This window comes from Mandrillus leucophaeus, unplaced genomic scaffold (assembly GCF_000951045.1).
Source record: "Mandrillus leucophaeus isolate KB7577 unplaced genomic scaffold, Mleu.le_1.0 Scaffold69, whole genome shotgun sequence".
Classification (NCBI taxonomy): domain Eukaryota; kingdom Metazoa; phylum Chordata; class Mammalia; order Primates; family Cercopithecidae; genus Mandrillus; species Mandrillus leucophaeus.
Genome location: NW_012107474.1, coordinates 3,484,647 through 3,500,155, shown reverse-complemented (window position 1 = coordinate 3,500,155; position 15,509 = coordinate 3,484,647). Strand labels below are relative to the sequence as shown.

At 46.2% G+C, this 15,509-nt stretch overlaps 1 protein-coding gene across 1 annotated transcript in view; it reads right to left on the bottom strand.

Moving 5' to 3' along the window:
* Window positions 1-10,290, bottom strand: part of TMPRSS3 (transmembrane protease, serine 3) — a 13,838-nt gene extending 3,548 nt beyond the window's left edge. The window contains exons 1-6 of the mRNA XM_012002566.1: window positions 9,993-10,290; window positions 9,379-9,523; window positions 3,929-4,039; window positions 2,932-3,048; window positions 2,408-2,531; window positions 382-507 (exon numbers count right to left, since the gene is read on the bottom strand). Of these exons, the coding sequence (XP_011857956.1) occupies window positions 382-507; window positions 2,408-2,531; window positions 2,932-3,048; window positions 3,929-4,039; window positions 9,379-9,523; window positions 9,993-10,130 (761 nt within the window). The 5' untranslated portion in view covers window positions 10,131-10,290. The remainder of the gene's footprint in view (window positions 1-381; window positions 508-2,407; window positions 2,532-2,931; window positions 3,049-3,928; window positions 4,040-9,378; window positions 9,524-9,992) is intronic.
* Between the last annotated feature and the right edge of the window lie 5,219 nt (window positions 10,291-15,509).

The window sequence follows — 15,509 nt, the reverse complement described above, 5'->3', positions numbered from 1 at the left end:
CCTTCCTTCCTTCCTTCCTTCCTCCCATCCTCCCTTCCTCTTTTCCTCCCCACCCCCATTCTTTCTTGCCTGCTTTCATTCCCCACACACACCCAGAGTGCCTGTCATGTGACAGTACCTTGGTCTCACACACACAGCACTGTTACCCTTCTACTCTATTTCCTTCCCTTTCTTCGTTGGGCCATACTTGCCCAGTTGGGTCCAGGTTCTCACATCCCCAGCCTGGTGCATCCACCAGTCTCACCAAGGTGGCCAACTCCCACCTTCCATCTGAGATAACACACGTATGCCTCTTACGTCCTTGTGGAGTTGAGAACAGTGTCACAAATCCAGCAGGTGACTCGATACCCATGCAGACAATAGCATCGCCTGACCACCTACCTCACATATACCGAGTGGTGTAACGCAGTCACCTTGTCGTCTGGCAAGAGGTGATTGATGGACACAAACTCCTCGCGGAACTGCCCCTCCAGCGAGCTCACTCTGAGGTTATCTGAACTTACATAGCTGCAAGTACATCGGAAACACAGACCCAATGTGGTAAGTTTACCCTTTGAAGCATTCAGCCTATGTGCGAGTCACAATATGACAGGGATTGTACCTGGGGGATGTCATTTTGTCCCCCCAAACCCGTCAAAGGCTTCCTTTTGCCAAGAGAATGAAGTTCACTCACCCTGGCAGGGCATTCATTCTAGGCCTGCTCTGTTCTGGGGTGACCCCCGCTTCTGGCCTGCACCTGACGGCCCTGTCCACCCACCCTGGGCTGCAGCCACACGGTGAGTGACCACCTCCTGATGTCCCTGGATGGGTCACTCTTTGCATGTTCCAGTGAAGTGCCCTTTGCTTGGCCTGAAGCAAGTCCAGAGGGGAGGTGAGCACAGAAATAGGCACAGTATTGTTGGGGGGCACCCAAGCAGGGACGCCAAGCTCCCCACGAACAATGAGTTGGAGGAACAGGGGAGACATTTCTTATCTGCCCAGGACCAGCGTGGGGCCCCACTGGAAGAGATGAACACATACAAGAAAGTGATTCCACGAACACCAGAGCCCAGCTCATGTTCGCAGTGCCAGGACACAGGTCTTCTGGAGAATAGTGGAGACAGTGGTGCAACTTTTTAAAAAAGAATCAAATGTTTGGAGAGTCACAAGATGGAAGATGGTGAATAAACAGCCATGTTCTCCTTTCTTTGTGAAATGAACAAAACACAGTGCAGTAGCTTGTTGTCATGGCAAACACACCAGCTTATCAGTAGGATTCTTCAGCTTACTGTAAATGCTATGGGATGTGTATGTAGAATACAAAGTTCAGTCAGCTTTGAGTTTTGAGGAAAATGTAATCAAGGCAGTTGGCATGACCTTCGCAGGGAAGAGAAATGCCCGACGGGGAAGCTCTCAGCTGTGTGCAGTGTGTGTGTGTGTGTGTGTGTGTGTGTGTGTGTGTGTACCTCTTCCTCCTTGTCTCTGAGGAGTAATATATAATTCCTGAAGGTGTTAGTGTGGATGATTTTTGCTGTTCTCATTGAACTTGAATTGCAGCTCATTTCTGAATCTCAGTTGGTGTGGAGGGAGAAGGAGGCAGACCTCAGGGCTGGAGGCTGGAGAGCATTTTGGCTTCCACCGGCTTTGGGGAAAGAGAGCTGAGAATATGATGCATGGAATTTGAAAACTGAGACTGGAGGACTCAGGGCAGTGTGGCTTTAATGACCCCATCTACTTGAGGGCAAAGCAGAATGCAGCCTGCTTGCTTTGAGTGCTGAGACTTGAGAGCAAAAGGGAGTAAGGAGGCTGCTAGGGGAACCCGTGGAAGTACAGCGGCTGCAGGAAGTCAGAAGGAAGGGGCCAGGGAAGAGAAGGAGGCCCCTGCCTGGGCCAAAAATGTGTCGCCCCAATGCAAAAAATCATGTAGGCAACACAAACACTAAAAAGTGAACAGTCAGCTGTTATAGTTCTTTGTTCTACATGTTGCTAAACAACTGTTTTGGATGATTTTGTCTTCACTAAATTTCTGACTTTCAACAATTGGTTCTGTGGGGTTCTTGGGGAAGCCAGGAAGCTACTCTAGGAGCTGCAAGCTGAGGAGCTGGAGGGTTTTTTTGTTTTTGTTTTTGTTTTTTGGTTTTTCACTTTGAAGCTTTTTATTGCATGTGTGCATCTCCGATCCTGGCCTGGCCCTGAGAACCCCCAAACATGCCATTTCCCATGTGCCTTGAGCAAGTCACTTAGCCTGTCTGGCCTTGGTTTGCTTGCCTGTGAAGTGAGGATGATATTGGGCATCCTAAGGTGGCTGCGAGGATGGAATCTGAGAGCGTTAAAGCACCGAATAGTGCCCAACTAAACGGTAGTTGTCTTTCTTCATTGTTATCCTCTCTGTGTTTTGCCCATGGGTTGGAAATGCTCTTTAACTTACCTTGGGAAACCCAGCTGGGCACAGGCAACATTTGCGTAATGACCCTTCCAGTCATCGGAGCACATGGTCTTCCACGAAGCAGCTGTGAACACCTGGAGCACGGCATTCTGACCGCTCACGCGGACTGGCCGATGTGCAGAGAGAAAGGTTCGTTAGTGGCAGGTGGAACCCTGAGACCGCAGGCCGGGGTTTCTCCACAGCCAGCTCAAACCCCTCCTCTGCCACATCTGACCCACTTCTTGTCCACAGCAGCCTCTCCATCACAGAGCAGGGACTCTGGACCCCTGAGACTTCTCAGTGGTCTCATCTTATTGCTTCTGTGGTCTCCCCAAGTGAGGCAGAGCTCCATGGAAGGCCCTCCGTGACCCCCAGTCCAACATGTCTTTGGGCAAATGCCAGTTCAATCCCAGCTGAGGACATGGCCTAAAAATGGCAATGACTTGGACCCATTTTACAGATGGGAAGGGTCAGGGTTGGCTTCTGCTGCTTCCTTCTACTTCCCCGGAAAAGAGCCATGACCTTACCACAGCGGTACTCGTCCTCCCCGTCTCTGCAATCTGAGACTCCGTCACATCGAGCCGTCAGCTCAATACACTTAAAGGATGAGCGACACCTGTACTTCCCGGAGCAGTCGAAGTGGACTGGGAAAGGGAGGAAGGCAGGAATTCACCAACAGCTCTTTCAGAGTGCCACATGAGCAACTGTCCACCTACCACACGGCACGGAGCTGCCCGTGAATAATGAAACTTGTGTTGAAATTGCATCCCTGTCAGCAGCCTGTTTCCTGAAGCCCAGTTTCTGTTTTGAATTCCAAGGGGTGGGGCTGCTGTGTCCCACTTTGTCTGGCTAAGTGGCCTGGCCCGGGAACCACAACGCAAGGTGAATTGAGACTCTGGAGGGCTCAAAGTCAAGAGAGAAACTGCATAGCTGGGGGCCGACCTGCTGAGCCGGCGGAGCAAGGAGTCCTGACTGAGAACTGCTCAGGCCTTCCTGGTTTCTCTTACCGAGGGCAAAAAGTGAACGAGCTGTGGACCACACAGTGGGGCAGGTGGCGAATTAAACTGACCTGTGATTCAGGTATTTGAAAGAAAAATTGTTCCCTATTAGAGACCCTTCGTCCAAATGACCCACTTTCTCAAAAGTCACATGCACCTTATTGTAAAAGCAGCTGATGTGCCTGCATTGCTTGAATAGGCCGCTTTGTATTCTCCCCGCTGCCCCGGTCAGTGCCTCCTTCCCACCTGTGGGATTCTATTTCATCAGCTGCCTTTGGCCACTCCCAACCGGGCAGGTTCCTTGGTGACAAAGCCATGAGCATGGCCAGCAGCCCTTGCTGCACCCCAGACTGGCTTTACATTCATGTGGGCAAATAAAACTTCAAGTCAGCAAACCAAAAGGATGTTTGCCTCCAGTAATTAAGGCTAGGCAGCAGCAAAATGCCGGGGCGAGAGGCGGCGCTCATGAAAGTTTAACTACTTGGCTAGGTATTTGAGATCCTACTAAATAATGAATTGTACTCACTGCCCAGACCAATGGCCAGTGCTAATATCAATGCAATGATCCCAATGACGATGATTGGAAAAAACTTCAATGGCAGCAGTGACAGGATCTGCGCGGCAACGGCATCTGCATCTGAAAACCGGAAAGGAGAAGAGCAGAAAGCCACAGAGCTTGACTTGGAGTGGCATGGAACTTACACATTAGCTATCCATTCCCCCTCCCCTCTTTGCAGAGAAGTCTCAGCCCAAAGAAAGGTGCCTTAATTAGGGAAAGGGCCACCAACCATGGGGCACATTCTTTAGAAGTTCAGTCCTACCTGCTCCACCTCTGACCTGGTTATTCCATGGGGGATGAGGGGATGGTGCTACGGGTTGAATAGTATCCCCCAGAAAGACATGTTGAGGTCTTAACTCTTAGTACTCAGAATGGCATCTTATTTGGAGATGGACTGGAGAGTCTTTACAAAGTCATCTAGTTAAAATGAGGTCATTAGGGTGGGCTCTAATCCAAAGTGACTGCTGTCCTTATAAAAAGGGGAAAACAGCTGGGTGCAGTGGCTCACTCCTGTAATCCCAGCACTTTGGGAGGCTGAAGCAGGTGGGTCACTTGAGGTGAGTTTAGACCAGCCTGGCCAACATGGTGAAACCCCATCTCTACTAAAAATACAAAAATTAGCTGGGCATGATGGTGGGCACCTGTAATCCCAATTACTCAGGAGGCTGAGGCACGAGAATCACTTGAACCCAGGAGGCAGAGGTTGCAGTGAGCCGAGATCACGCCAATGCACTCCAGCCTGGGCAACAAGAGAGAAACTCTGTCTCCAAAAAACAAACAAACAAAAAACGGGGAAATCAGGACACAGGGACAAACATACATGAAGGGAAGAGGATGGGAGGAGGCACAGGCAGAAGTCAGCCTCATGAAGATGAAGGCAGAGATGGGAGCAATGCATCTACATGCCAAGAAATGCCAAAGATTATTGGCAAACCACCAGGAGCTAGGAAGAGGCAGAGCATAGTGCTCCATGGGTTTAACAGGGAGTATGGCCTTGATGACACCTTGGAATTTGGACTTCCGGCCTCCAGAACTAAGACAACAAATGCCTGTTGTTTTAAGTCACCCAGTTTTGTGGACTTTGTTTCAGCAGTTCTAGGACACTAATATGGAGGGGAAGTAGCATCCCAGTTTCCAAGGCTGTTCCCCTGCAGAGGAGGGTGTGAAACCCACACGGGGCTTGCAGGCAGAGGTAGGGCTGAGATCTCCCAGAGGGGATGCAAGGACAAGATGTTGATTTTGTTTGTTTGTTTAAATTTTTTCTTATAGAGATGGGGATCTCACTATGTTGCCCACACTGATATCAAACTCCTGGGCTCTGGTGATTCTCCCCACTCGGCCTTCCAAAGTACTGGGATTACAGGCGTGAGCCACCATGTCCAGCTGAGGACAGGCTGTTGATACACCATTCTTCACAGTTGCTGTGCACAGACACTGACAGCTTTCATTCCAGATCATCTCTTCAAGGTTGTGTGTGGAGCAAACAGCCTTGGAAGATACAGAGAGTGTCTCCCTCCAGAGCAAGAGGCAGCTTTGTTTACAAAGCTCCTTCCAGAGCAAGAGGCAGTCCAGTTTAACAAATGTAATGTCTTCCTCCAGAGCAAAGTTTGCACAGGTCTGCTTTCAGACCGTTATAAAGATGAGGGTTCTCTTGACTCTGGGATATGCAGCAGCAATGCAAACCGCTTGCACGTGCAGCATACACGTAGGCTGCTCCACATGCCTCTGTGGGACTGAGAAGGCAAAGGCAGCCAGCACAAACAGGATGCTTGTGCCCCTTGCTGCAATGAGAGGAACAGAGTCCTTTGTCTCTGACCCAGGACTCTCATGTCTTCCAAAGCACCCATGAAACTGTGGCAGGCTAAATTTTGGCTTGCAAGTAGGGTGACATCTCAGACCCTTTACAATTCTTGCCTCCAGAACCAGGCAAATCTAGTGGACAATATGTAAGGAGTGTCCAGATGCCTGGACAGAAGTATAAGCCTCTCTGGGCAGCAGAAGAATTCCCACTAGCACTCTTCCCTCCTGGGGAGAGCAGGCCACTTCACATAAATTACTTCATCAATCCTGAAAATGCATGAATACCCAAGTTGTCTTTGTTAAAAATTAGGAAGATTGGAATCCAGAAAGGGGAGAGAAGCCTGCCCAGGGCACACAATTGCCCAGGATGAGACTAGCACCTGCCTCTCTCCTCCTAGTCTTGGGCTTGTTGAACCGAGAACTCTCTCATGGAAGAGCTAAAAAGATCTTTCCCTGCCTATCCGTGGAGACTCACAACTTCACCCTCTGGCAATAAGGAGTGTGATTATAAAATGATCAATATCAGCTGAGGCTGCCTAAGAAAGAAGAGAATTTGAAGACAAAAATGATGAAAAGACGTGGAATGCGAGGAGAAAAGAGTGTGCGGAGGGGAGGGTGAGCGGGAGATGGAGGAAGAGCAGGGAAATAGGAGCTGCACGTCGCAGATGTGGAGGCTGCAAGGAACGCAGAGTAAGGGAGGACGAGAGACCGTGGCCAGCTCTGTGTTTCAGGCCTGGACAAGCTCAGTGGTTTGTTGAGTCTGCATTCTCCATACCTAGAACAGCAGGGGACACACCGTAGTCCTTGATAAAAATGTGCTAGATGAATGAATGAATGACGTAATGATAATGAATGCGGTTTTAACTCAGGGTCTGAGACCAAGTCCTTCCAGGACAGCCCATCTGTGGTGGTGAGCGCGTAGAAAGGATCCTCACACCTCAATCCCCCGCACACTAACGATTCTCCTCTATGAGGATGCCTATCCTCCGTCTTACACTTAGAAATCTTCAGGAACCCAGGAATGACCTCTTCGCATTCCACCTGCTCTGTATCTAAGTCAGATTTAGAAAATGACCCCAAATTGTCAAATCAAAGATTGACATTTAATAGAAACGTTGTATCAGTTCCCGTTTGCTCTGCTTCTCTGCCAGGCTGCCCTGAGGGCACTGCAGGTGCCCCAAGTCTCCTCTGTACTTGGTCCTTGAGGGCATTGCCTGGAATAAACAACGAAATGCACAATATTTCTCCAAAGAAGGAATGCAAGTGGCACACAAGTGTGAAAAAGCTTTCAACTTCTTGACCAGCCTGTCCAACATGGTGAAACCTGCCTCTACTAAAAATACAAAAATTAGCGGGGTGCGGTGGCACGTGCCTGTAATCCCAGCTACTCAGGAGGCTGAGGCAGGAGAATCACTTGAACCCGGGAGGTGGAGGTTGCAGTGAGCCAAGATTATGCCATTGCACTCCAGCCTGGGTGACAGAGTGAGACTCCATCTCAAGGAAAAAAAAAAAAAAAACTTTCGACTTCTTGAGAAATGAAAACGATGAACAATGCAAATTACACATAACTATGTACCAACTTCACAATGATTCACATGAAGTGAAAGGAAATGGCCCCCCACCTACAGTCACAGGGGTAGAAATTGTATAAACTTCCCAACTGTGTAAACTTAAGACACCAGAAAGCTCAAAAACAGATGAAAGTTTTGACCTAGCAGTTCCACTTCTAGGAATTTATCCCAAAATGTCACCATAGATATACACAAATATCGACCCCCAAGGGCACTTAGAAGAAAGGCACTTATAATATTGATGCACAGGAAATAGACCAAATTACCCACAAAAAGAACGGGTGAAATAACAAATGAGGTACATACGTAATGGAATACCTATAGGAGGACAAGATGATATAGAAAAGAGGTAGCGAGCTTTTTCTGTAAACGACCAGATAGTAAATATAGTACTTAAACTTTATGGACCAGGTGGTCTGTCCTAACGACCCCACTCTGTTGTTGTGGCATGAAAGCAGCCACAGACAGTATATGAACAAATGAGTGTGTCTGTGTTCCAATAAAACTTTATTTACAAAAGCAAGGGGTGGGCCAGATTTGACCCATCAGCCATAATTTGTCAACATCTAGAAAATACTTAATTATTTAATGCCATAGAAAGGTGAAGGTGATATTGTTAAAATTTTTAAAAAGCTTCAAAATAATACAAATAGTACATGTTACAAAAAGCTTCAAAATAATACAAATAGTACATGTTACTTCCAAGAGGAAATATAGATATATAGATAGAAAAAGGCAAGAAATTCAATAATACATTGCTGATAGGATTATCTCTGAGTAATGGTGCCATTGTGGGTAATTTTAAAAAATCTTTTTGATGAACTGTATTTTCTAAATTGTTTTTCTAATGAACAATGCATTGTTCTATTTACAAGGAAAAGTTTTTGTTCCTCCCCACTACTTAGTCATAGCAAAATAATCAAAAAATAAGAGAAAGGAATATTATAATGCTATCAATATTTATATTATTTATATTATAAAATATTAGGAACAACTATAGGTCAAACTATGACCAAATGGCTATGTAAATTGCATATCTACTTAATGGAATATTGTGATTCCATAAGAAAAAATTTATAAAAACCTTTTATGGAAAAAAACCCAGCTACCTATATCTGTACTGTGCATGAAACCACACGTATTAGCAAAAGCAGGAAGAGACTTTGCAGATGTAAAAACCAGGTAAGTTTTGGGGGTCAGGTGATTGCAAGATTTTTTTTCTTTCATTGACACTTACACTAATTTTGAGCCATATTTTTAAATAGTGTGTCTTTTCAGTTACTTGAAACCTTTTCTCCCACCTCCCATCCTTTCCAAACCTCCTCCAAGCCAATTTTCCAGGTGGTTTAAAAGAAATCATTAGGGTGACCCCCACTCCCGCTTTCTGGAACCTCAGGCAGAGCTCCTGTGGTTCCTCCCCAGAACCAATGGGTCAGGAATCTGCCTGCGTCCAAGCCCCGACTTCCAGAGCCAGCAACCCCACAGCTCCCTTTGACCAGTCCTGACCATCACTGGTCAAAAAGATCCTAGCCATATAGGTTGCTAGAGAGTCCACTGTTTTACCAGGCATTTGTGACTTATTTACAAAACCAACTTTTTTCCTTCAGTTCTTAGGAGCCACTCTGTCATCTGCTGCTCTATTTTAATCTAGGCTTCTAATATCTTTGGCGACATCCAGTTTATCCTGAGTTTTCGGAAGGACTGGTGGCCGCTGCTTCTCAGGACTTCCTGGAGGGCTCAGAGATTTCCTGGCCAGGATCTGACCTCCTTGAAGATTGACAGGGCAATTGTGGAGCCCCAGTCTCTGAAAACCTCCAACAAGGGAAGAAAACACCCATCTCCAGGGAGAGAGCAAGGGGCTTAACCAAACGATCCCCTCTCCAATACCCCTTCTCCCCGAGATTCCGCAGGTCTAGGGAAGTCCAGCCTATGGGTGTCAGAATGGCTGGGAAGATACTTCCCCGACAGGGACAGTTAGCCACATTGGTCATCTACATGGGGCATGTGTGGTCAGAAATCACAGGGTCCTCACCTAGGTCTACTTACCTGGTGCAACAGGACTTATTTTCAAATCATCAAGGCCAAAAAGTGATCGGAATGAGAAGGGGGCTTCAGCGGCAGGCGGATCATTTTCCCCCATGGTGACTATTTCAGGACCTCTGACCTCCGGCTCCACCTCCACCTCTATCTCCTTAGCCGAGGAAGAACAGAAAGCATTTGTTCCCCTATTTTCAATTGTAGCATCAGGTGCATCTTGGTCATACAATAAATCTTTGAAATTCGACAGTCTACACAAAGCGCATTCAGTATCGATTAACCGAAAACACTCGTCTGGTGAGAATGCATTTTTGTCTGAGCTACAGCAGATAACAGAAAACCTTCTAGAATTAGCAAAAAAAAAAAAAAAAAAGTATGAACTTAATTCTGCTAAGACAACGACTTTCCCGCTGTTTGTCCAACCAATCTTCGAATCGATTGCTTTAGAGAGATTCCCTCTCACCATTTAGAAGTTACCGTATCGTTATTCTTCAGAAGATAAATTACTTTCAAAGCCCTTTCCGTTGCTTTTTTGCGACTGTTTTCACCTGTCCCACATAAACGCAATTCTTTCCCTGTGCGTGTGTACACCTACCATAAGCATAAGTTGTTTCGGTACTCACATAATTCCCGAGTCCCAAAAATGTAGATGGCACCACAGAAGAGAGAGTAGGCAACAGTATTACTAGCTTTGCATAAACACAGACCTTTCCTGGCTCACACGGGCATGACCTAATTAAGAATGAAAGTATCCAAGCCATCCGGTTCTCGGTCCTTCCCCCCACATAGCAAAGTGGGGAGTGGCTTTGGACCGACGGCTTGCATCAAAACAATCCTGGGGCTGTGTTTCCTATGAAAGAATTCCACCTATCACAATGCCAAAGACCAGAGACCTTTCCAAGTCATACCCAGTAACTCTGAGAGGGCAGAGGAAGTAGAAAAATAGCAGATGGTTCCCAATTAAACTCCAGTTCCCTCTCCCAGGTATCAGGCATGGCTGCTCTGGGAACCTGCTCCCTCCAAGCGCTAAAATCCACAGGGGCTCCAGCAGGCGCATCAACACAGATACTCAGATCATCCGCTTTCATTCCCTTTGTGACTACCTGTTGTAACGTTTGAAATTCCAAAGGAAACTAGCAAAGTCATTTGAAACAAACCGTGTTTCCCAAGGTCATAGTAAAATCTAAACAAGAGTTTCGTGCCAAAAATGTTTATTTCATTTCTATCGCAAGAAGAGCTTGGAAGACTATCTTAGAAAAACAAGAAGTTCATATTGGGCCATTTTTTTGGCTTTCATTCTTGCTGATACCTCTGTTTACTGTCAGCATATAGCAAATTACATAGTTTATCCATATAAACAGAGTAAGAATAAGTGGAAAAATGGCTTCTGAAAGATGGAACCCGGGTGAGAACGTCCCCTCCCAAACAGGCTGTGGTTGGCAGGCTCTACAACATTGAGAAATGTTGAGAAGCATCTTCTCTCCCCACATCCATTTTACTCACCATTTCTGGAGCTGCCATCATTAAAAACAGAAATAATTTCCTTTTTCATTATAAAAACAAGTGTGATGGTAAGCAAGCCGCCAACAGGTTAGTCCAATCGGGGAATATTTTCACCAAGTCACTCAGCCTTGTCGACTCAATCATCACAGCAAATGGCATTATCGCGGGCATCTGTGTAACCCAAGCTGCAAGCGCCTATCGAGTAGCCCTTGGTGGTATGGTGGCAGAGACCAGGGAGGGAAAAATGTGGCTTCCCTTTAATTAGTCAGTAAGGTGAGCAAACCTTTTCAGAAACTTTGCATCACAGGGTGATTGGAACACAGGCGCTCCTTTTACTTGAAAGAAGGGGTGGGCTCTGCCCAGTGCTGACCGTGCGGCCATCAAGAGGGCAGGCACGCTCTTTGGTGGGGGTTTCTGTTCCTCCCTGTAACTGAGTCGCCAAGTTCAATTCTGCAGCTGCCCCTGCAGACAAAAGACAGGGAGTCTGAAGATGCTCATCGCAGCCAGCGCTCCACAAAAGACAGGTCATGTTTCCTTCCTCGGGGGCCTCTGCGTCCCAAGAGGCTTCTGCACACAGCACTGCTTAAAGGGGTTTAACTGCTGCTGTGGGGACGGGAGCTCCGAGCATCTTTGAAGGGCTGAATTTACCATTGTGGATGGCAAATAGCGAATCCATGCATTTATTCAGCCAATATTTAGCAAGCATCTGCCGTGAGCCAGACTCTAGACACAGCGCAGCCGGCAAGAAAGGCAAAGCGTTCCCATGTGGCCCCAGATGATAAGCGCTAGGAAGAGATGAGCCGGGGAGGGTCCGAGAGAGATGAGGGCAGAGTGGTACAGGACGGCCTCTAGGGAGAGCGATGTTTCAGCAGGGACCTTGATGATGTTTTAGTAGAGACCTTGGTGACCAGCAAAGTGAGTCTTGTGAAATTCCTCCAGGGAGAGTGACCACCAACTCCAAAGCCTGGAAAAGGGGCCACGCTGGAGTGTTTGAGGAACCCGAAGAGGGGCTGTGAGCCTGGAGAGCAGGGAACAGGCAGTAGCAGGAGGTGAGACCCGCGGGGCCGATGGCAGATCCCGGGGCCCAGGGGCACAGGAAGGGCTCCGGTTTGCCTTTGGTATGTGGAAAGCCTTGGGGGGTCTGGATGGGGCAAATCCTGATTGACAGGGCATAGAGTGGGGTAAGGATGGGGGATATAAGGACAGCCACAAGGAGGCTGAACTTCATGGACCACAAGGGCCATGACATGGACCAGGCACTAGCGGTGCCGACAGTGAGGACTGGCTGCCTGAGGTTCATTTCGAAGGCAGAATGGGCAGGATGTGCTGATGGCAAAAGCGTCCAGGCGGTCCTTGATTAAGTCAGTCTTCCTTTCTCCCTCCCAGTAGGACCTGCCCACATACATGCCAGTGCCTTGTGGCTGTGATCTGCGGTCTCCTTCAAGCTCACACGTTTCTCCTTCATGAACTCTTTCCTGACTACTCTCTCCGGTCCCTCAACGAGTGTTTGCCCTCAAAGGCAAGGACAGGAAATGTAGCATGTCATTCTTTCCTTGCTTTTACCTGTGTGTTACCGGAGATGCTCCCCGCTGGAGTGCAGCTCTGGGGGGACAGAGTCTGGAATGCACTTTCACTTTCACGGACCCTGCAGTGCCCAGCACAGCCATGTGTGTGTGACAGGGGATCTGTATGTGTGGATGAGCTGATCATAAACCCTGGGGGGACCAATACCACCAAATGGACATGCAATAACCAACTATGAGGGCGTGTTAACACGTGCGTCAGATGTCGGTTCAAGGTCAAGCCAGCTCCCCAGGGGGTAGCAGGGAGAGGCCTCACGGGGGTGGCTGGTCTTCCTTGCTATAAAATATCCTCTCAGAAAGTTTACCTGCAAATCAATTCCATTGAGCTCAAACTGAAATTTTGAGGAAACAAACAAATAAGCTTATTTGGGGCCCAGCACGTGATAGTTACACAGCCAGTGCCATGAACAGACTTGGTTTCAGGGCATGAACGCCTTATCCTATGCTAATGTCTCCGGGGAGCCCTGCGAAGCTCCTGCAGTTCCTGCAGTAACGATTTGCAAACAGCTTGAGTTACAGGCACGTTCTTTTCAGTTAAGTGAGGGAGGAAACTGGTAGATTCTTCCCTAATGTTCTTGGAAGAGAACTTTTCAAGTTATGAAGGAAGGATTAAGCTAAACAGGGCATCTCCTGGCTTACACAAATAAGATTTTTTTAAGAGAAATGCATAGAAGCATTTTTCATTTTAATATGTTATAAACATAACATAATTGCTCAAAACAGGGTTTATTATTTAGAAGAGAAAAATATACTTGAGTAGAGACTATATTTCACACCCAAATCTGCTTTTTCCCTCTGGGTCACAAGCTTTCTCTATTTGCAGACTTTCAAATGCAAGATAAATCATTTGATTGTGGAATTATTTCATCTTTTGAATTCCTCAAAGAAACAGGATAATGAACTGTGAGGACACTATGCTAAGTGAAATAAGCCAGACAGAGAAAGACAAATACTGCGTGATCTCACTTATATGTGGAATCTTAAAAAAAAAAAAAACTTGACTACATACAGAATAAAGTGGGGGTTCTCAGGGGAGGGCGTGGGGGCAGGAAATGGAGAGGTGTGGGTCAAAGGGTGCAAAGTTGCAGATGTACAGGATGAAGAAGTCCAGAGACAGAAGGTACAGCTGACAGCCAGAGGTATAATATCTTATTGAATACTGAAAATTTGCCCAGAGGAGATTTTAGTTTCGGTTACAATGAAAAAAAAAAGTAAAAAAAGTAACAATGCAAGATGATAGATATGTTAATTTGCTTGATGACAGTGCTTATTTCACTATTATGAATATAACAAAATATCCCATTGTACCACATAAATACATACAGTAGAAAGAATATTACTATTATTATTATTATTTTTTTTTTTACACAGTCTCGCTCTATTGCCCCAGCTGGAGTGCAGTGGCACGATCTCGACTCACTGCAAGCTCTGCCTCCTGGGTTCACGCCATTCTCCTACCTCAGCCTCCCAAGTAGCTGGGACTAGTGCCTGCACTAGACAGGTGCCTGCCACCACGCCTGGCTAATTTTTTGTATTTTTAGTAGAGACAGGGTTTCACCGTGTTAGCCAGGATGATCTCGATCTCCTGATCTCATGATTCACCCGCCTCGGCCTCCCAAAGTGCTGGGATTACAGGCGTGAGCCACCGTGCCCAGCCCCAAAAGAATATTATTTAAAAATCAAGTGGAGTGCAGTGGCTCACACCTGTAATTCCAGCACTTTGGGAGCCTGAGGCAGGTGGATCACCTGAGGTCTGGAGTTCCACCTGAGGTCTGGAGTTTCACATAGTGAAACCCCATCTCTACTAAATACATTAAAATTAGCAGGCATGGTGGTGCACACCTGTAGTCCCAGCTACTTGGGAGGCTGAGGCAGGAGAATTGCTTGAACCCAGGAGGCAGAGGTTGCAGTGAACCTAGATCATGCCACTGCACTCCAGCCTGGGTGACAGAGTGAGACTCTGCCTCAAAAAAATAAAAATAAAAATATACAGATAAATAAATATCATAATACGCTCACATTTAATGGTGAAATATTGAGACCTTGTCCTCTGAGATGGAGAGTTACACAAGAAGGTGCACTAGTACCACATCTGTTCACCATTTGACTTGGGGTCCAAACCAATGCAATAAAGCCAAAAAAATAATAGAAGGAACTATTATGCGTAGAGCTGCCATGAACATTCATAGACCAGTCTTTGTGTGGACACACATTTTCATGTATATTTACCTTTATAAGAAACCCTCCAAATGTTCCCCAAAGTGGTTAGACAGTTACACATTCCCACTAGCACTGTGTGAGAGCTCCTGTTATTCCCCAGCCTTGTGTAAACCTGGTAGTTTCCATTTTAGGTCTTCTGGTGGGTGTGCTGTGGAATCACGTTGTGGTTTTAATTTGCATTTCCCTGATGACTAATGATGTTGTGCATCTTTTCATGTCTATGTATATATCTTCTTTTTGCAAGTATCTTTTTTGATATTTTGCCCATTCTTAAAGTAGATGCTTGTTTTCTTATTATTTAAGTATCTATAAAATATTCTGTATATTCTAGATACAAGTCCTTTGTCAGGTATATGTAGAGTGATACTTTCTCCCAGTCTGTGTTTGACCTTATTATATTCTTTATGGTGTCTTTCAAAGAGCAGAAGTTTTCAACTTTGGTGAAGTCCAGTTCATCATTTTTTTCTTTTGTTGGTTTATTCATTTTATGTCCTAAGAAAACTTTGCAAACTCCAACATAACAAACTTTTTTTTCTAGATTTTCTTAAGGAGTTTTATAGTTTTAGCATTCACATTTTGAGTTAATTTTTGTATATAATGTGAGGTAAGGGTTGAGGTTCATTTTTCCGCATACCAATATGCAGTTTTCCTGGCACTAATTTTTTTTTTTTTTTTCTTGAGACGGGGTCTCATTCTGTCATCTAGGCTGGAGTGCAGTGATGCAATCACAGCTCACTGCAGCCTTGACTTCTTGGACTTAAGACATCATCCCACCACAGCCTCCTAAGTAGCTGAAACTAACACCACCATGGCTTTTTTTTTTTTTTTTTTTTT